The 21367-nt window shown below is 43.6% G+C and overlaps 1 protein-coding gene across 5 annotated transcripts; it reads left to right on the top strand.

Moving 5' to 3' along the window:
- The first annotated feature begins 876 nt into the window (after positions 1-876).
- OPTN (optineurin) lies at positions 877-18972 on the top strand. Of its 5 annotated transcripts, none has more exons than XM_014949142.1 (14): positions 877-1031; positions 1867-2046; positions 3748-3950; positions 6063-6221; positions 7984-8060; positions 10171-10305; positions 11426-11507; positions 13348-13463; positions 13833-13982; positions 14998-15091; positions 15773-15931; positions 16629-16759; positions 17708-17787; positions 17999-18972. In XM_014949142.1, exons 2-14 carry the CDS (start codon positions 1881-1883, stop codon positions 18118-18120), a joined length of 1674 nt encoding a protein of 557 aa, XP_014804628.1. In that variant the 5' UTR covers positions 877-1031; positions 1867-1880; the 3' UTR covers positions 18121-18972. The 5 variants fall into 5 exon arrangements, with proteins under 5 accessions (XP_014804628.1, XP_014804626.1, XP_014804627.1 ...); XM_014949140.1 differs by having other exon boundaries at positions 901-1031; positions 10174-10305; XM_014949141.1 differs by having other exon boundaries at positions 901-1031; positions 11426-11504.
- The last annotated feature ends 2395 nt before the right edge of the window (positions 18973-21367 follow it).

Below are 21367 nucleotides of genomic sequence, written 5' to 3'. Positions count from 1 at the left end.
AGCAGGATGAGGGAGATGATTCTGCCCCTCTGCTCCGCTCTGGTGAGACCCCACCTGCAGTGCTGTGTCCAGCTCTGGGGCCCTCAACACAGGAAGGACATGGACCTGTTGGAGCGAGTCCAGGAGAGAGTCATGAAGATGAACAGACACTGGAGCACCTCTGCTGTGAGGACAGGCTGAGAGAATTGGGGTAGTTCAGCCTGGAGAAGAGAAGGCTCCGGGGAGACCTTATAGCCTCTTCCAGTCACTTAAAGGTGCTACAGGAGAGATGGGGAGGGACTCTATCAGGGAGTGTAGTGATAGGATGAGGGGAAACAGTTTTAAACCTGCAAGGGCAGAAATTTAGATAAGATATTGGGAAGAAATTCTTCCCAGTGAGGGTGGTGAGACAATGGCACAGGTTGCCCAGAGAAGCTGTGGATGCCCCATCCCTGGAGGTGTTCAAGGCCAGGCTGGATGGGGCTTTGAGCAACCTGGTCTGGTGGGAGGTGTCCCTGCCCAGGGCAGGGGGGTTGGAACTGGATGATCTTTAATATCCCTTCCAACCCAAACCATTCTGTGATTCTATGATTACACCTTGTGCAAAAACCACTCTCTTTCATTCCTCTCGCACCCCCTGCCTGATCCCCACCGTTTAGGCCTCATGCACTAAAAGGCCCTTCCCAATCTCTTGACGCCGCTCAATGCTCCACCACATCTCGAAGTCTTTATTTCTCCTCCTGTGGAAACCCACTATTTCCCCCCCCGGCCCTGACGGGTGGTGGGCTCCCCACACAGCCTGCCTTCTCCTCGGGGTGTTCTGCCTCGATTGCAGATGAGGCGGGGGGGGGGGGGCGGGGGGGGGGGGGGGGGGCGGGCTGTGAGGGAAGGTGGGCCGGGAGGCCTGGCCCTGGAGGGCGGCCCGCAGCCTGTCCAAGGCGGCGGTGGGCGGGCAGCGCCGAGCTCGGGAAGTCCCCGAGGAGGAGGCGGAGGCGGGGAAGGACAGTCAGCTGAGCTGGGCCGACGCCGCCATGGGCACGCCGTGAAAGCCGGTGAGCGGGGCGGGCGGCCGCCCCTGAGGCGAGCCCGGACGCGGGGGGACGGCGGCCGGTCTCCTCCTCTCCGGCTGTCGGCGTGGGCGGGCTCGGCCGGTGACTCGGCGGATCCGGGGTGGGCCTGTAGGGAGACCGGGCTGGGGAAGGGCAAACGGGGGGGTGTGGGGTGTGGAAATACCGGTTTACGGCTCCCGGAGGCCGCCCTCCGGTTTGGGGGTGGGGGTGCGGCGGGACAGAGCGGGGTGAGCGGGGCAGGGGCGGGTGCCTCAGCCTGGCCCCCCGCAGGGCGCCGGGTGTGCGGTGGAGAAGGAGAAAAAAAAAAAAAAAAAAAAACAACAGAGGGGGGACAAGAAAGCGAAAATGAAAGTTAAAAATCAGCGAGAAGGGAGTCTCGGCGTGAAACGGGGCGCGCTGGGGCCGGGAGGCGGCGGCCGGGCCCTGTCAGGGCCGGGTGGGTGTGGGAGCCCGCTCCCCTCAGGGACCGGAGCCGCTGCCGAGCTCCCAAAGGGCCCTCAGGCTGCCCGCCCCCGGGGCTGGTGAGGGGTGAGGCGGGGGTTGTGGGTGTTTTCATCCCCCAGAGGAGTGGGGCTCACGGGGAGGAGAGGTCTCGGGGATCAAATTGCTATGTTTATGGAGTCCTGTGAGGGGTTAATGGGATGTGGAGACTCGGGGATATTCTGGTGAAGTGGGGTCAGAGGGATTGGAAGGTGCCTGCGTGTTGTGACAGGGCATGCGGCTTGCTTGCCTGAATAAAACGAAGCTATATTTATTTTTTCTTTGTAAACGTTTATTGGGCAAGAAATGGAGAGTTTTCTCTTTGCAAACCTTGTAGTAGATGCTTCAGAGATGTCCAGCAAATCGAAGAGCCGTCCTGCTGAAAACGGAGAGCATGCCAGAAGTAAAACGGAAAATGGAACGGACAGCATGGCTGCCCCTGCCCTTAATACCTACACCCCAGAAGAGATGGTGCAACAGATGAAAGAACTGATCACTGAGAACAATGAGTTAAAAGGTGAAATGTGCATCTTGAAATGCAAAACCCTGGGGTCTCTTCTGTGGTTTTTTGTTTGTCCCATGAGTGTGTATTCAGTGCTTGTGCTGGCTAACATTTTATACCTGAGTAGCAATTGCACACTATAAGCAGTATAATTACACATATAAGCAGTATAGCACTGTGTATTTTAGGAGACAAGGTGAAAAATCTCGTACTATGATGTGCTCTTTGCTCTTCAACCTCTAAAAGCTTTTTTGGTTTGTATTTTAGGACAGTTGGGCAGCTCCATTACAGATAGACTAACATTAAACCATAGCTGCAGCAGGATGGGTGGGTTGTGCAGCACCCAGAACAGTTTGGGTTAGGATGCTGTCTGAAAGGAGGTGCATCCTCTCAGGCACAGAGGGGAATTGGAGCACACTGTCCTACACTGTGTGTCGTAACGACTATGAACATGTAGATGTGGCAGCACCTTCTACACTACAAAAGGAAGTGGTGACAGAGTCTATTTGAAAGAAACCAATATGTTTTCCTGAAAATGGCTGATGAGTTGAGCCTTTCAGGTGAGAGAACTTTTGCTTCTGCATCGCAGGAGTTTAGGTGTCGGATGAGTATTTTTTTGAAAATGGATAGAGCAAAACCCAAGGAATTTGGGAATTTTCTGTGTAGAAGGCAGAAGTACCTCACTGTTTACATGACAGCAGAGCATGAAGTTGCATATCTTGTGTGCTGTGATTTTACACTAGTGTTTAAATTCTGCCTGAATCATTTTTGGACCTGGTCCAAGTTCCCTGCCTCGGGTCTCATGGGTATCTAGCAGGAAAGTTGTTTCTAGAAGAGCCTCTGGTATTTTGCTAAAAGTCCTTTATCATGTAAGATAATGTTTTGGGACCATATGTACAGCTGCTGTAACTCATACCTTGCAGAATCATTCTCCATAGCTACATTTATTTTCATAACCTGAAGGATTTGTTGACAGTTTATAATATGACATCGGGATGTAATGGAAGTTACTGGAAAATACAATGTATACAAGATATTCAGGCAATTGGCTTTGAGTTTGTTGCTTTCAAAAAACCAAGTCTGAAATACTTTCATTTACTCTACCTAAAAATCTTGTCAGCATTTTGCAATAGTAAGACTGATGTTGTTACTGACTTTGTTACATGTGCATGGCTTCACAGACTTTGCTGTAAATTGTCAGGATTATTTTTTTCAATGCTTTCAATCAGGTCTTAACCAAATGTCCAAGTAGAGCATTGTTGGGCATATTTGAAACTTTTGATTTGATAGCATCTGTTTTTGTGCAGTAGTTTACCAGTCTAGGATGTTTTCCCTACCAGTTTCAGAATCTCAGTACAGGAGTTTGGGTTAATCACATAAATAACACATGTAGCAGGATACCAAGCACCTCTAGTGAAGAATAATTCTTGCTTGTCCTTCGTCGTTTAGGAATAAGTCAGAAAGTGAGAGAGTGTGGGCATGGGCATGTGATTTCAGCTGTGGATTTAATGCTATTTATTACAATGCTAACAGACTATGATATGTTCAGTTTTGGTTTGGTATTTAAGGTACACGAGAAGGTTTGCATTTCATAGCCAATTATTGCTAACCCATTTGATACTACTGAAGAAGGCAGAGCTCAGTGTAGTGGAAATGTGCTGTTTCACTGACAGGCTATTAATGTGAATCGATGTCTTGTCTCTGGCTGTCATTTAGAAGCGATGAAGGTGCATAACCAAGCTATGAAGGACCGATATGAGGAACTTTCTGTCTGGCGAGAGAAGCAGAAAGAAGAAAGGGAATTCTACGAGCTCAAGTTTAAGGAGGCTAAGCAGTGCTTGCTAGTCAAGTGCGTTGAAAATGAACAGCTACAGCAAGAGCTTCAGAGACTGAAGGAAAGAGAAGAAAGATCTGAAATGGTAAATAAGGAATTGGTTGGATTGACATGATTTTAAATGGAAGGTCTGGAGCGTTGGTGTCCCTTCAGCACACTGGGAGGTTGGGAGATTTGTTAACATCTCCCATTTTTATCATTATGCTCTAACGAGAGGTCTTGGCTTGACTTGTTTTATGAAGTGAATCTTCTCAGAGTGTAATAATTGTGCCACACCTGAGATCATTTACATTTTAATTAATATCTAATTAACGATAATAACTAACATTCTTGACACAAAAAATGAACATTTCTTGCTAATTTTTATTGTTTATTTTGCTTACTGATGGGTATCTCTTGACTCTCTCCTTTTGCTTGTTAGATTATGTCTCTTGTGATTGTTTAATTGCTTTTGTATTTGTGTTTCCAGAGAGAAGCTGTCATGTAAGCAAAAAACAAAACAAAAAAATTACCCGCCATCTATTTTCATTATATCATTGTCCTCTCATGAAAGTTTTTTTACTGAGATCAGATTAGATCTGTGTTTCTGGTGCCCCATTTGAGTCTGACTGAGCTTTCTCCCTCTGTCTTACCTTTGGCTGATTGCTTAGTAGCCAGGCAACATTTTGCAGGTAGTACTGGAGACACCTGTGGAAAAAGCCTCTTAAAACAAAACCTGTTTTGTGTCCCACGTGGTCATGTGAAGAGGTGTTTAAGGAGAAGTTTCATGCAGAGCCAAACTGATGTATCCTGGTACCTTTGGGACCCATGTGGATTCTCTGTTGCCTGATGAAGCATGACTGTATTAACCTTTTTCTCAGCCAAGACACTAGTAGACTCCTTTCCTCTCCTGACGGCCTATTTTATGGAACTCTCAGAAATTTTTCAGCGTGTAAATCAAAGTTGGCCAGTGAGTTCAGAAGTTACAAAGGGGAAGAAAGTCATGTATGGTGTCATGTAGTGTGATTGTGTAACTATTGCACAATCTTTACTTTACGGGCTAAAGCTTGTGTTTCAGGATTGTCAAACTCGGAATTTCATAAATCTGAAATAGTTTTGAAGGGGAAGTAGAGGATTTATTCTGCCTCTGCCTGGTTTAGATCTTCTTGTACTTTGAAAACTTAAAGTGTGTTATTAACAGAGTGATCCAACCTGCTTGAGTAATCCAACATCCAGAAAAGTAATGGATGTTGGATTATTTTTATTAAAAAAATCTCTTTTAATTATCTCATTTCGAGTGCTTCATAAAGTACTCCCTGGTTCTTCCGTGATTCTTTGCAGTTTTATCAGCCAGTGGTAACTGTAATTTAAACAGCAACATTTTCATTTCTGATTATGAATTTCAGGCTGACAGTGAATGTCTGATTAGAATGTAATTCAGACTCCAGGAATTGCCCAGAATTTACACTGATGGTATGTGGTGTAATAAAGGCCTTGCCAGGACGTGAAAGATTCGGATTACAAAATGAGGAAGAAACAAACTCACAGGGAAAGTTTCATAATGGAAGGAGAGAATTCATAATTTGAAGGAGAGAAAACAATGAGGCTTCCTGGTTACGTAGAGGCTGAAGAGGGTTTTGAGGATCCTGGGGAAAGCAAGAGGCAGAAGGTGAAGGAGAGATTAGGTTTGGAGAGAACCTCTGAAGGACGAGAGCTTTGTGGAATGGCTATAGGGAGGGGTTTATACATGGAGATGGGGTACAGAGAAGCTGTACGGTGGGGAAAGGCTCAAAGTGGGGAGTGTGTGGAAAAGCTCTGCCCAGTGGCTTTTTCTGCCTAGAATCTTAGGTAGGTCTGGGAAAAGAGGAATAAGGATATGGGTGAAAAAATACAGTAATCCTGAACAATAATTCTGTAGGCTGGCTGAGACCCTACATGGTAGTGAGAGGCATGGGTTCAGGCAAAGATTTACATCCTAATTATCTGTGCATTCAGATGGACAGAAGCATGATGCTTATCGTTTGATTAACTTGGTTTCACAGGTTAGACTTCATGCTGTCTAGTGGACCAAAGCATAGTTTAGGGATCTGTACTGGGTTTTTCCAGGCAAACCTAAACAGAGAAGAAGGGATGCAGGACACGGTTGTTATGTTCAGGCTCTGTGCTCCTTGGATGCTGTTTCCTTTTACTTGGTTAATGCAGGGTTTGTTTATCCCAGGAGGGCAGCGTGGCTCCTGAAAAGGAAGTGAGGCAACTGAAATCCCAGGTGCAGCGGCTCCAGGCTGAGAAGGCAGATCTGCTAGCCATCATTTCAGAACTGCAGGTCAAGCTGAACATCTCCTCAGCAGAGGATTCCTTTGTGGAGATCGGGATAAATGTAAGTGAGGGGAATAAAAAGAACACAGTGACTTGTGGCCAGAAACTTTGGTTCCAGCTCAGTCCTGCTTTTTTTGCAAACTTAATTTTCTTCTTGTACCAGGCTAAATGATGAGGAAGTCAGGTCTGAGTGTAATTATGGTGACAATGTTTACTTGATGACATTCTACAGCAAGGTGTTTAGCATCTTGCCTTCCTTTAGTAGAGAGGGTGAATCTACCCACGTCAATGAAAAGTCATTATGCCTCTTTGAGAGGGAACAGCAGTAACACAAGATACGGACACAGGAGATCTGGGAGAAGAGTTGCATGGTTGGACTGTATGATCTTAGAATCAAATCAGAGAATCATAGAATTGTCTAGGTTGGAAGGGACCTTTCAGATCATGTAGTCCGACCATCAAATTCTGACAAAAAAACATCACTAAACCATGTCACTAACAACCTGTCTTTTGAATACCTCCAGGGATGGTGCCTCAGCCTCTTCCCTGGGCAGCCCATTCCAGTGCTGAATTCAGTGTAAAAATTTTTCCTGATATCCAATCTAAACTTCCCCTGGTGCAACTTGAGGCCATTTCCTCTAGTCCTGTCGCCTGTGACTTGGGAGAAGAGACCAACCCCCACCTCTCTACACTCTCCTTTCAGGTAGTTGTAGAGGACGAGAAGGTCTCCCCTCAGCCTCCTTTTCTCCAGGCTGAACAACCCCAGCTCCCTGGGGTGTTCTCATCTTAAAGGTGTCTTCCAACCTAAATGATTCTGTAGTCTCTTAGATTACCTGACATGGAGCACTTGTGTGTTACAAGATGTTGTGGCAAAGGACTTGGAATTTATTTTTGTCCTTCCACTTCCATGCTCAAAGTAAATTACTTTTATAGGTAGCCTCCATCGCACTGAAAATATTCTCTGGAAAAAACAACATGGTCTAGCGGGTAACTTCAGACTCATTCAAAATGTTAAGAGTCTTATCTTAGTTGGAATTCGTGGGAGCATTGGTACTATGTTTAGTTAAGGGGCAACACTTACATGTAGAAGGGGCTATTTTCTTTAGAGAATGGGGCTCACTTTCTGCTGACAGCTATGTAGAGATGCAGGCAAACAAAACTAAGTGCAAAGCTGCAGAATGTTCCCCAGAGGCACAAAACTCTACTTTTTCTCCTGTTCTTGTATCTGAAAAAATTTCACAGGTGAAATGTGAAAATATGAGTCTCTGGTATCGCCATAATAGCAGATCCCTCTCTGGACAGCACAAGTGCAACAAGAAATTATGAGAATTTAATTAAAATTTGCTTGGAGTTGTTGAAAAAACTTCAGACTGCAGGAAACCTTCAAGGATGCATTCTCTGGCTTTTTGCTACAAAGTTTAAGGAATGAGTTTTGTAGTGGGAAAGAAGAGTGGTTCTTTTGGGAGGCAGGAGAGTGGTTTTTAGTCTTGTATTTAAAGCCACCTGCAGTGATGCTGGCTGTTGCCCAGGTGCCCAGTCACCTTTCTAGGGGAGAGTGGCCATGGAAGTTGATGAAAGGAGAAGGCCAAATCTCATTGTTGTTCCTCTTCACTTATCAGTCTGGAAGAGACACAGGGAAAGGCATGTGAAGTATTTAAGTTCAGAATTTCCAAACATGAAACTGATCTGTAGGAGTTCTGTGATTTTATTTATTTTTATCCCTGTGATAGTAGTTTTCCCTGTTTTTCTTCCTTAACTCAAGTAAATAAAACTGTGTCCTGTTTAGTCCATATACCAAGCTAATAGTGTTTTTTCTTTCCTAGGAAGGAGAAATAAGTAGAACTGCAAAGGACCATCAAGAGAATAGTGGTGAAATGACCAGTAACATTGCTGTCTACATGTATGTAGGTCTCATGTGGTGTGTGTGATTCACACTTCTGCAATGTGTTTTGTTTTCAATGTGAGGGAACTTTTTTCTATGAGGAATGCACTAGAAAATCCTGGTTTTCTGAGGCCTAACATCCTTCCATTGCAGTAGCTCTACCTTCCTACTACATCAGAAAGACCCTCAGCTCTATTTTTCCTTCCCATTTTCAGTAGCTGACAAGAGGGAGTGCATATTCTAGCCAGTTGACCAGGCACTTATGTATGTGCTGACTTGCCAACTTCTCAGGTTTTTAAGGGAGGCCAAACTCAAAAGATAGAGGCTGCAGGAACTCCTTCCCTTCTAGTCATTGGAGACCATCTAATAAAGTATCTGTCCTCTACCCAATTATAGTGATGTTGGTAAGAATCAGAGGTCTCAGATCTGAACCTGTCTGTTCTGTTTGTGTGTGGTTGGTATAAAGTGTATCATGGTGGGGCACAGAGAGGTGCAATAACATAGTCCTTATTTTTCAGGTTACTGGGCTTAAGATACCAACATTCTGTTTGGGTTACTTCTCAAAATTTGATCTTTACATCAGCTCCAGGGCACAAGGGACTTTCTTGCCCCTAGGTGAACCTTTACTTCTCATGGACGTAGACAGCTGATACTATTAAACTTTCCATTTTGGATACTGCCCAGTTTAGCAGCTAGATGGTTGTGGCTGAACTCCCTGATGTACTTTGTGGCTTTTGCTTTTGGAAGGAAAGGATATAGAAAATGCTAAGGGCACAGCAGGCCAGAAAGCCGTGCTCCACATACAGATTGTGACTCCCTGCGTCACTGCAAGGGAGAACTGCGTTGTAATGTAACGACATAGAAAACTTGTCCCTCAGCATGTGGTTAAGAAGCTGAGGAGGAAAAAAAAGAAGTTGTGGTTATTATGGATGAAACCGAGAGTCCCTGACCACAGAGTAGGCTGCAAGTGTGCAGCTTGTCGTTAGCAGTGGCTTGTGAGAACTCTGTAATTATAAGGAGACATTATCTGTGGGACATGCTTACCTTTTGATGAGTATCCAGAACACATCTACAAGAACAGGGGGTATATTTGCCTCTTAAAATATTTTCTGTGTCACCACGTGTCTTTGTCCAGTGTTGAAACTTTAGACTGGTGCTGTTAACAGGTTCGGAGAAATGTGATCCACTCAGGGCGGGTTTATTTCTGTAAGAGTAGAACAGTGCACTAAAAATCCCCCAATAAAAGTTATTTACTTAAAATATCCTGGCTGAGCACTGTCTTTGGGGTATTGAATTCTGCTCACCAAAGAATTTTAGCTCTCAGCAGCAAATAGAGGACTATGCTTTACTTTTTGTTCTGAACTACAACAGCAAAGTTTTAAACACATGCTGTTTGACAACTGAGCTTCTGAAATGTACAGTGTATATAACCTGCCTATCTTCCCAAATAGTTAGGGGATTTTGACTTAAAAAATTAAAAAGGGGGATTTTGTCATAAAAATGGAGGGGATGGAATACAGTATTTTATCATGAGAAAATGAACTTATTTTTCAGGTAGTTTTTTATTTGTTTTGGTTCACTTCTACAGTAGCATAATGAGATTTTAAAAAGAGCTTTAGACTGTGAGGGAGACGAAATATTGAAGAGATACTTTCTGAAAAGCAAAGCAATTTTTGATGAACAATTTTAGTGGAATACGCCTTCTTGTCCTGGAAAGGAATGAGACAGACATAAGAGATGCTGCATGTTTCATTGGAAAAAAATGTTATTTGGGGAATAGACAGCAGCGCTTTGCAGAAGGGGCTGCAAAGTAGATTCAGATAAACACACTGGGTTTTGTGTTGTCTTGAATGCTTTTGTTTTCCTTGCTTAAGTACTAAATTTTTCCCCCAGCTTGCCGGGGACTGTCTGAGCACTGCACAAAGCAAGGATCACATTTGCACAGACGGGGACTGTGGCTAGTACCTTCTGGGCAGGTCTTCATTCTGGGAATAAGCCCTTTGCTCAGAAAGTTGGTTTTCAGCACTGTGCAAAACGGTGGCCTCTCAGACTGGGCCCCAGAACTAGAGATAAGGGGGTGCTCTAGTACAATCTAGCTGCTGTAATTTATATCTGGTTTGGTTTGAAGCAGGAGCAAAACCGCAGATGAGTCGAAGAATTTGGAGTCCGAGGAGCTAACTGTGAGCCAGCTGCTCTGCTGCCTGAGAAATGAAACTCAGAAGAGGGAAGAACTGGAGAAGGAGCTTAAGGATCAGAAAGAGAGGTATGAAGTAGGTGCACTGTAACATTTGGAGCTGTTCTGTTTCAGGGCCACTGGGGTTACCAAATTCTTGTGACTGATCAGAGACAAGCTGAAATATCAGGTGACCTGACTGGGGAATTTCCCAAGCGCTCAGTAGCAATACTTTGTGGTAGTCCTTATATGGATAAACCATAGGTTCTCTTCTGTGAACAAAAAAGTTTCCATGTTTTATTATTACTTCCTGTAGCATCACAGATCAAGACAAATTGCCCGTTTCCTCTTGGGTTCAAACTTTCCCCCAGTTATGTCTGGATGATACGATGACTAGTTGAGGATGTTCTCTCCACTCACTCCTCCAGGGTTGTTTTTGTATGAATCAGCTGTGCGTGAGGCCTTAAGAAAATCACTATGTATAAAACAGGGGTTACAGTCCTCTTCGTGATATCGGCAGGCTACATTTAGCAATATGTGAGCTTGTCTAAAATAAATTTAATTCCAAACTTGTCTAAGAGAGATATTTTTTTTTCACTGAGACCTGTATGTGGGTCCATCTCAGCTCAGTTATGTTCCTATAAATCGGAATGACTGTTCAGGCGTGGAAAATTGCCTAAGCAGTAGCTGTTCCAAATCCCCTCTTTGCAGAGACAGAGTAGGACTTCCTGGACATTATCTACTATGAAAGGTTTGTGTCACGGTAATTGCTTCTACGTGGTCTTCCTAGAAGAGGTAATGAGCCATAGCCAAATGGTTCTTAGAAATCTCAGCCTCTGAAAATATCGAAGAAAAATAGAGGCAGTATTAATTACTGGATTCAGCAAACAGACTGACCCATTTCCAAAGAGTTAGCAGTTTTGGACTGTACCGAAGATTGATCACTGTGGAATTAATGTCACTGTCCTTCACCACACCTGCAGTCTTATACGTCCATTTTAATTAAACATACATGCTGGGTGTCCTTTGTTCTTCAGGAACCCCGTGATTGTGCAGGCTTTCCTGCATGTCTGTGCTTTCAATTCTGCCTTTCATTTGTGGCTGTGATGTTAGAAAGAAAGTACATCAATTACATGAAATACTTGAATAGTCACAATCTCACTTTAAATGTAGGCCAAATCCATCATTATTGTCTCCTTCTGTTTTCCAGACTGTCAAAGCTGAAGAAAGAAACCAGCGACTGCCTGGAGAGTGGGACACAAACTGAACAGGAAGAAGAGAGTTCAGAGGTTGTAAGTACCTGTCGTCCTGAGCTGAGATTTAACAATTTACAGCTTACTTGTTGAGGCCGACAACCTCAAGAACTAGATTTTCACTTGCACTCAGGGAGCAAGGGGCAAATACCCTGCCCAGAGTACTGAAGTGAATTTTGAACTCTCCCAATCCATATCTTAGAGGTGATTCCAAATTACACCAGCCACCAAAAAGGGGTGAGATTGGTGGCCAAGAATTAGGGAAGCTCGGCATAACTACAGGTACACCGCATTGCCCGGGCCATGGCCACTCAAGAGAGAGATGCAGTCATTTCTAGCTCCAGAAAGTCTTCCAGACTGGGTGAGTTTCCTCACTGCTGCCCAGGTGAGATTTTGGCTCAGAATCCAATGACAGTGTACTATACAATAGACTTGAAATGTGGAGCACATCTGGCACCTAGTTTAGGGGTTTTTTTCATGTTTTTGGTGAGATGTATTACAGTGGTGGGACATAACTATCTTGGATTGATACAGTTCCAGGCAAAGTGAAGGCCAGAAGAAGTATTTTAGGGCAGGGCTGGCTTTGTTAAACAAGACCAGTCTGTGTTCAGGCCAAGAGATGTCCTTTCTTGGGAAAGCAGATGATGTCTCAGTTAATTTTTTCCACTATTTTATCTCAATTTGTCTGAGTTACAGCTTGAGCCAGATGCTCCTCATCTAAGTACTGATACTGAGGCCAGTGTAGTGAGATCCTTGTGGTGGCACTCGTCGTTTCCATTTATTTGGTGTGGGGTTTCTTCAGAAGGCTCTTGTCAGCAGAGTTCATGTTATCTCCTCCTACTGTGAAATGCAGATCTTTAGTGAAACAACGTGAGGGTGCAGTGTGGACCATCTGAGGGCTCTGCATTTGAAGACATGCTGGGAGAGAAGGAATGCAGCTTTGGCTGTGTTTGGAGGGAGAGGAGTGGCTGGGGGAGAAGAGGCCAGAGCACATCCTCTGCCAAACCACAGCTGCACATGACTCTCAGCCAGGTCTCCTGAGACAAGTCCTCTTAAAGCACCACCACTGCAGTTACTGCTCTCCCTTCCCTGGGAGGCTGCTTGCAAAGCTTCCTAGAAGCAGGGATCTAGGAGGCTGTGATTTAGGTGTCGCTCCTTGCCTGGGCAGGATAAGAAAAAGTGTGTTGGGGAGAGACAATCTGTACTGTCTGATGGGATTTTTTGAGTCGAGTTAGCCTTTTTGTTCAGTGAGGCTGCCAGATTTGCTTTCCAGAAGCATGGCTAGATTATGTTCCAACTAGGTATCATATCTTGAATTAAAAAGGCTTTCACCACTGACCAAGAATTCACAGTGCACCTTTATTAGAAGTCAGACTTTTGCCAGTGGAAGCCTGTCTAGGGATAGATCATTTGTTTATTTATGGTTCTTTGACAGACTATAACTATTGCTTAGGGGAGTGGCAGTAATCACTAAGTCTGCCTGCTTTGCTTACATGTCTTTAAAATGGTGAACTCTGAGGAACAAAATGTAGATCTGCATGAGGTGTGTTCTAGCCAATGTTGGAAAGTCAGTAATAGTGTTGTCTTTGAGTCACCTGGATTGTGTTAATTTGAGTCACCTGGAAGTGTTAATTCAAAATGAGGTTCTGCCATATTTAGGAATAATTGGTAATTGTGAAGCCTTGTAGATGGGGCCTTATTACTGGGTATTACTTATTACTGAGTATAGAGGGCAATGGTGCATACTGAGTTGCACTGTTTTCTTCAGAAAAAGAACAATACTTCCTGGTTAGATCTCTTAGTTACCCTGCAATTTTCCTATCTTGAATCGTCCATACATAATTTTTCTTAATTTTCCTTTTTTTTTTTTTCCTAAAAGGTTGGCAGTGAAGTAGAAACCCTGAATTCGCAAGTTTGTGCTCTCTTTAAAGAGCTTCAGGAAGCCCACGAGAAGTTAAAAGAAGCAGAATTGATTCAGAAGAAGCTTCAAGAAAAGTAAGGTTCAGAAGAATAAAAGCTCTGCCGTGACACCCAGTATATATTTGTATAAGAGCTCCCACCTTGGGAAACTCACCAGCTCTACAAATATCAACTTAAATATCTGTTTCATAGAAATGCTGTAAAAGATTGCTCCTTCTTTGGAAGTGGAGATGAAAGTACAGAAATACAGTAATTGTCAGAAGATCTGAGCTGCCAACCTAGTTCTACGAATAGAACCCCAGTGCCTTGAATTTTAAGATTTGGGTTTTAACCCTTCCTGACGTAAAGGCAATTCTTTCCTGTTTTCTGCTTCACATAATCAATCCCTGTTCTAGTCCTAGGCGAAGACGCTAAGGGATCAGCCTCTTTTCCTTGTTCTGTCAGGTGCCAAGTACTGGAAAGAAAAAGCTTGGCTGCTGCATCAGAATTGGAGGAGAAGCAGCAGCTAATATACACCGTCAAGAAGCTGGAACTTCAGGTGGAGAGCATGCAGGCAGAGGTCAAGCTGGAACAAGCCAAGACACATGAAGAAAAGTGAGTATGAGATGGTTTTATGTTCCAGGGAGGTATTGTCTGTGGGGAAGGGAAGTCGAAGGAAACCTGGCCAAAAAGGAATTTAATCTGAAATACGATTTGTTTTCTGCACCCTTTGAAACAGAGCCTGAACTAGAAACCTGCATTCAGCTCAGTGTCTATGTCGCTTTGAACCTGGAGTCTCTTTATTAGGCCCAAACTCCATCCTTTCGTCTAGTGAACACCTCACTTAAGAAAATTTGAGCTGTAAGCTCTGACTTGTATCTTCCTTTTGTCACAAAGTCAAAGATGGAATAGGGTCAGGTATAATATACAAGCAAAAGAAGCAGAAAAGTGACAACTAGCAGGGGTAAATGCATACATATCTTGGAGGGCAGGCACAAGTCAGATGGTGGCAGTGATGGGAAGGTGACATTGACGAAGAGTTCCACAGTCCCTACAACACATTTGCAACTAGGAGAGGTCAGTATGCAGTGAAGCTGAAGGGAAGAGACTGGCTGTTTGCTCTGGCTCCCTGCTGCCTTTCATGTGCAGCCCATGTATGGAGTGTGAAAATGTCGGTCCAAACTGTACAGAGAGGCTGAACTGCCTGAAGGACCTGTCTTCAGCTGCTGGAGAAGCGGCTCATTATCTTGAAGTCTGTGTCTGATTCTTCTCCTGACGAATTCTCCTTCGCTTGAAGTCTCAAGACTTGGATGTCTCCCTAAGAGAGGTGTTACATTTTGAACAGAACTTGTGAGCTGGATACAAAAATACTGGGTGATGGATTCTTCAATCTGAAACGCAGTCAGTCAGTATGGATATTTGTTTGGACTCAGTCCATGGATAGAGCAGCACACAACTCACTAAAAAAAGAGAGATGTTGAGAGATGGAGCACGATTATTTTCTCATCAGAAACGCAGATTCATTCGCAGGGAGCTGGTAGTGGCTTTTTTCTAAATTCTAACAGATTCTTTAGATTTCAGAGAATTTTTAAGTGTTTCAAACTTTCACCTCTTTTCTTGTCATAAACAGGGCAAGATGTAGTAGCTTGCAGGAGGCATATAGCAAACTCCTTTCTGAACTCACTGAGGCAATGAAAACAATCGATGAAATGAAACTCAAAGAGGTAAAATCTAAATAAGAAGAATTCATAGTTAATTAGGGGGGATTGGGAAGGGATAGGAGAATGTATTTAGGAGCAAATTCGGGCAGGAAACGATTGTCATCCCTTCCACATAATATAGTGTGTAACTTAGCAGCATTGGCTGATAAATATAGATCCTGTTCTGTCAGTTATAGAAAACTTTATCCACACATCAATACGTCTGTGGTGTTTTCTAGGTGAGGTCTAACCTGCATTGCGGTGTGGAGTCCAGTTCTTAAAGATCAGTGATATGCAAAGGCATATTGGTGCTCCTGCAGCATACTTTGTAAATATGGGAAGGCAGACCTCTCAACATTTTTGTAATCTCAAATAGGATGCCGGCTACAGCGAGGTCCTGCTCATAACTGAGGCTCCATAGAAGTTCCAGATTCTACTGTATAATTTTGGAAAGTGGGAGAGCATCCTTTGCAGAGTCCCCACTGGGGAGTTCTCTCAACTTGACACAGTGTAGTTTGAAAGCTCAAAACTAATCTTTAAATTAAAGTACCAGTCGCCACTGCTGTCTTAGTCCCAGTTCCTTTGGTGATCAAAAATTGGAAGCTTTTCCAAGGGCAGGAGGAGTAAGAAGTAAATTTTCACTTCAAGCAGTGAAGATTTTCATTTATTCTGAGTTCATGTCATAACCATAGTTCTTCCTTGCAGCTGGACAGTGTGGATAAAGTTGTGGTGGAACAACTGAATGCAAAGGTGGAGTTGGCAGAACAAGCCCTTGCCGCAAAACAGCTCCAGATAGATGAAATGAAGCAGCTTATTGCGAAGCAAGAGGAGGATCTTGAAACCATGACTGTGCTCCGTGCTCAGGTATCGGGTCTTTTTCAGAAATTGGCTACTTCCCCCACCCAATGCTCAGAAACCAGAGGGAGGTATTCAGTAGCTTGCTCTGAAATACTGAATACATGCCCTCAATTCCAAAGCGTAATTCCCTTACTCGGCCTGCCTTGCAGATCCCTGCAGAGCCGTTCCCACCCTATCCTACTGTTCTGTAGGAGGAGCTGTGTATGCTGGAGTCTGGCACAACAAACAAAAGCTGGGAATAGATGTGTTTGTGTATTTAAAACCACTGTCTGAAGAATCACTGCATATGATTTAGGCATGATTATACTCAAACCAGTGTGTGTAAACAGTGACTAAAGAGGATCTGCCTCCCATTTAAGGCAAAGAACTGGCGTCTTGGCCTAGTTCCACTGTCTGTGCTACAGATTTGTCTGTGTCACTGGTCAAGTGACTTGGCTGTGCCTCATTTCTGCCTCTGTACAGCAGAGGGCAATAGCACTGTCCCAGATAAGATACTTGAAGTATCTTTTATAGGATCCCAAAACTACTGAGTCTTCTTCATTTTGTAAGTAGTGCAGGTCTGTGCTTTGCCGTGTATAGGTGCTATAGGAGGGCTTTGAGCAGATGCAGGCTATGATACAGATTTGCTATTTTGATATATAATATGTGACTGTGGTTCAGTCCAAGTTACAAATTCTCAGAATGATTTCCTTTCTCTTATCAGATGGAGGTCTATTGTTCTGACTTTCACGCTGAGAGGGCGGCAAGAGAGAAGATCCATGAGGAGAAGGAGCAGTTGGCTGTCCAGCTGGCATACCTGCTAAAAGAGCAGCAAAACCTTGAAGATCTTGGCCGGTGAGAACTGACTTTGGTTGAGCTGCCTTTGGACTGTTTTGTTACCCTATGTGCTGGAGTTGACCAGCATTGTCTTGCCAGCATCTCAGTAGAAAGTCAAACAACTCTGCTGACATTTATTTCTTGGTTAATTTGAATTTTAAAAGAGAAAAAAAAAAAAATAGTTGGCAGACTTACCATTTTAATTTTGTGATAGAATCTGTGTAAGGCATGTTAGTTCTTACTTGGGTGCCTTAACAAGATTTCACTCTGGATGATTCATACCCGGTAAATTTTCTCTGCTGATTCATTTGAGTTTCTTTGGGTTCTGGTCTCGAGTTTGGTGGTGAATCTGCAGCTAAGCTTGCTGCCTGTGTGCCAGGGATATCTGCTGCTTCCCCAGGTGGCAGTGGTGAGTGACTACCCATAGTTTCAAGTACTGTGATACCATGGAATTGCACCATTTTACCACTCTTGGCTGTAAAAGATAAAAAAGAAATCTTCACCACATGTCCTCCACTCATCTTGTGGAAGCCATGAGTACAAGAGTGCCCAGAATTCAAAGAATCAACTTACATGTCATGTTAACTGTGCACTGAACCTTTTTTCTGGAATAACTTGCTTTTCTGCTTTAATCAAACTTGCAGTTTGCCCTGAATAGCTGAGACTCCTCGGAGTTTTCCAGAGGAGTGTTCCCCAGGTCCTTAGGTGTGTAGCTGCCAAAATCCTGCTGGTGTCAGTTGTATGACCCTGATTGCAGCAGGACCCTGGCACGGTCTCACAAAGCAGCAGCTTTTCTAGGTCCTGTTTCTGAGCAGCAGTTGTGAACTAAATGCATGACCAGTTGACGTGATTTACGTACAAATCCTTTGATTTGTTTCGAAACCTTATACATTCTCCGTAGACAAAGGGAAGATGCCTTTTTTTTAGAGTCCTTGGCTTATTATTTTTTTTGTTTGTTATTCTCAGAAGCAATTTGGCGGAGCTGCAGAATCGCCACGGAGCCAGGGCACCAGATCGGGAGCAGTCGCCTCGCCTTGTCCAAAGAGGTACCGTACGCTCGCAGAGCCAGGCCCTGCTGTGTGCAGTTTAAAACCTCTTTGCTTGCCTACAAGCAGCTCCCCAGCTCCCCTGTGGCTATTCAGAGCATGATCCTCTGAACGTTAGGACCGAGCCACCCATCCTCTTTCAACTGCTTCACAAACAGAGTGGAAAAATCAAATAAAATAACAGGTAATCAGTTATCTTCTCTGCTTGCAGGAACTGGTAGTCAAGACTGGCCAGAGCAGCAGAATATCTCAGTGTATTCGTGTCCCAAATGTCAAGAAATTCTACCTGATTTGGACACGCTGCAGATTCACGTTATGGACTGCATTAATTGAGTGATGCCTTCCAATTCTTCATCTTCTGGCATTTCACTTTTTTTTTTTTTCTTCTTCTCCCTGCTCAAATAATGCTCAACTCCTACATCCAGTGAAGGAGGTTTTCAGGGTTTTTTTCTCATTAATTCAATGGGAAAAGAGTAAAACTCCTACCCTGCCCTGTACTCGCTAATCTTGTTTTAATCTGCTTGAGGAAAGTAATTTTTATAGGTTAAACAACGTGGATGCGTTGAAGAATTCCCAGTGTGTCTGCTGCTATGAAATCTTTAAGGAACATTCCCCTGATGTGCTCTGCGTTTATGGCCAGCCCGCGGAACGGGGCTGAGTCACTGAAGTCAGAAGGGAGATGGGATATATGCTGATCGATTAAAGTACTGTGAGTCTGTAAATACTTCATCTCTCCTATACCATGTATCAGGAAACTAATGCATTAAAAAAAAAAAAGCTGTTTGAGAAGCTTTCAGCAAAGTGGAATAGCGCTGTATTCATCAAGTGTTTGAAATGAACCCTGCTCTTTCTCCAGATGGCAGTTTTATTGCTGCCCTTGTGACCATACTAATCTGATGTTAAATTTTTGATGGCTTACGTAACTTCTTGCTTTAGCCAGATGTGGGTAAGGTTTAAAATAGATCATTGAGATCTGATATGTGTAGCTCCTGGTGTACCCAAGTCACTTGATTTTATAGAGCTGTTGATTTTTAAGTTCTTGTGTTGATTCTTCTTTATTATAATAAGTTCATTTGAACCTGTACAGTATTGTGCTAGAAAGCGCTGAGATGGATGTAACCTAATTTAAAGAGAAGAGTATAACGGATTTTCACATCTCAAAATAAATCTATTGTAAGTATAAAATTGTCTATGTCTGTGACTACTTTGGATGCTGCAACAGAATTGCAAATACCTATGGCTGAAAAGCTTGTGCAGAAAGAACTGTAGCGTATTAGTTCTGATCACTGAAAAGCTTGTGCAGAAAGAACTGTAGCATTATTAGTTCCTTCCCTCCCTAGTGTTTTTCCTCCCTAGTGGGGAGGAGGAGTTTTTCCTCCTCATTTCCCTCCCTAGTGTTTTTATCTCAAAAAAACCCATTTCTTGCTATTGCATAAGGGAGGAAAACATACAGCTCTTAACAAAATATGAAACAGCATGATTTTCCCTCCCTAGTGTTTTTATCTCAAAAAACCCCATTTCTTAACTTGCTATTGCATAAGGGAGGAAAATATGAAAATATGAAACAGCATGAACAGCAGGAAACAACTCGAGCAAATTGCTGGGATCGATGCAAATGGGGAGTTGAAGGTCTTTTGCAAATAGCCAACATTTGCGCTGTTGGAAACTGCAAGAGATGCATGAAAACCTCTGAGCAGCCAAAATGGTGTCTCCTTATGGCATGGTCTTCCTGCTGAGGAAATTAAAGCGTTGGTCACTTTGGCACTGCCCAGTTGGAAGGAAGTCTCCAAGCCGTTTTGGACCAATCTGCCAACCTTGGTGTAGAGAAAGATTTTTATTTTTTATTTCCACTGTTCAAGCCAGAATCTTTGGAGGGAAACATGCTAGACTCATTACAACCCAGTAATTAAACTTGTGCCATCCTGTTCTGTGGTAGGACTCTCTGGCTCACCGAGAGGCACCAGCAAGGTCTGTTTGTGCCCAGTCTGCTCTGTGTGCCATCCTGTTCTGTGGTAGGACTCTCTGGCTCACTGAGAGGCACCAGCAAGGTCCGTTTGTCCTTGCTGTCAAGCCAGAATCTTTGGAGGGAAACATGCTAGACTCATTACAACCCAGTAATTAAACTTGTGCCATCCTGTTCTGTGGTAGGACTCTCTGGCTCACCGAGAGGCACCAGCAAGGTCTGTTTGTGCCCAGTCTGCTCTGTTCTGATTGCCAGAAGTGTGAGCTGGCTGTTCAGAAGGAGCAGGGTGTGGTTATCACACAACCTCAATACGGAAGTTTTACATCTAAGTTTTAATACCATTTTATTATTTCTTGGCTCACCCTTCTGCTTCAAAGTTCATGTTATAATCCTGAATGTTTCCTGATTTGTGATTAGAGTGCACGGGTCTCAGAGGTGCTGACAGAGTTAGGAAGCTTGAATCCTTCAGTGTGATCCGTAGCAGTATTTGGATCTCTGGAACGTGAAATGCAAGAGAAACTGCATTTATAACTAAAGCCCCTTCACTGGAGTAAGTTCATGTGAAGAGCAAAACTATAACAAAATACAATTGTAATTAGTTTTTGCTTGTACATTTGGAATGACTTCAACAAAAGACAAGGGTGCTCTGATCCCCAAACCTTACTCTTACTGTGGGGTTTGCTTCTGCGAGGGACTCGTCGGTTAAAAAACTGTTCAGAATAAAGGCAAGCAGGCAGGAATTTGTGTTTCTGGGTTTTAGTCTTTGAGGTCAGGGGACTCGTCGGTTAAAAAACTGTTCAGAATCAAGGCAAGCGGGCAGGAATTTGTGTTTCTGGGTTTTAGGCAATTGCATCTTCCTAATGCAGAAAGAAATGAGCAGAAGGGACAAAGGATAAGGGAAATGTCTTTTGTGGAGAAGGTCACCTTAACTGCCCCTGAAGGACTGCGTGGATCAAAAACTTCCCACAGAGCTATTGTGAAAGTGATTGACTTCCTTGATGTATCCATCTTCATCAGGAAAGTGCCACATCATAAACTGCTGCTATTGCAGTGTCAGAACAAAATGCTAGCTTTTCAGCATTAACGTAATAAAACGGTAAAAAAGTTCATTTAATAACAGAGAAATAGCAAATCGGGGTAAAAGACCATTGCAGCGTTCATCAGGCAGGCTTTGAGTCCTCCAAAGTGGGAATTTCTGAACAGAAAACTGACAGCGATGATGGCTGTACTTACTGTGCCCCATTGCAGGAGTTATGGGAAATAACATTAGATGTAGTAAATCAAGCTGGGACAACAGAAGTGGGACAGAATAAGGTGAGTTCAGGACTTAACAGATCCCCATCGATGCCATTGCTCCTCGTTTGAAAAGTAAAGCCGGTTATATAGATAATCATGTAATACAATTTAGAATATATATTAAAAGGCCTTAAATGTCAGGACAAATTATGATATTTCATGGAGTGGTTTCACTTCCAGAAGTGCTGGATTCCGATTTTAAGAGAGATTAGCTAAAAGAAGCATCCATTTTTGTCATTGCTTGTCTTCTCTCCACTGTGCTCATGGGGTCTTTGAGGTCAATGCTTTGACTGGTGAGGAGAAAGGGCATAGTGACACACC

This window comes from Calidris pugnax, unplaced genomic scaffold, assembly GCF_001431845.1.
Source record: "Calidris pugnax isolate Ruff unplaced genomic scaffold, ASM143184v1 scaffold125, whole genome shotgun sequence".
NCBI classification, from domain to species: Eukaryota; Metazoa; Chordata; class Aves; order Charadriiformes; family Scolopacidae; genus Calidris; species Calidris pugnax.
The sequence above is the reverse complement of the archived record's forward strand: the minus strand, read 5'-3'. Positions and strand labels throughout refer to the sequence as shown.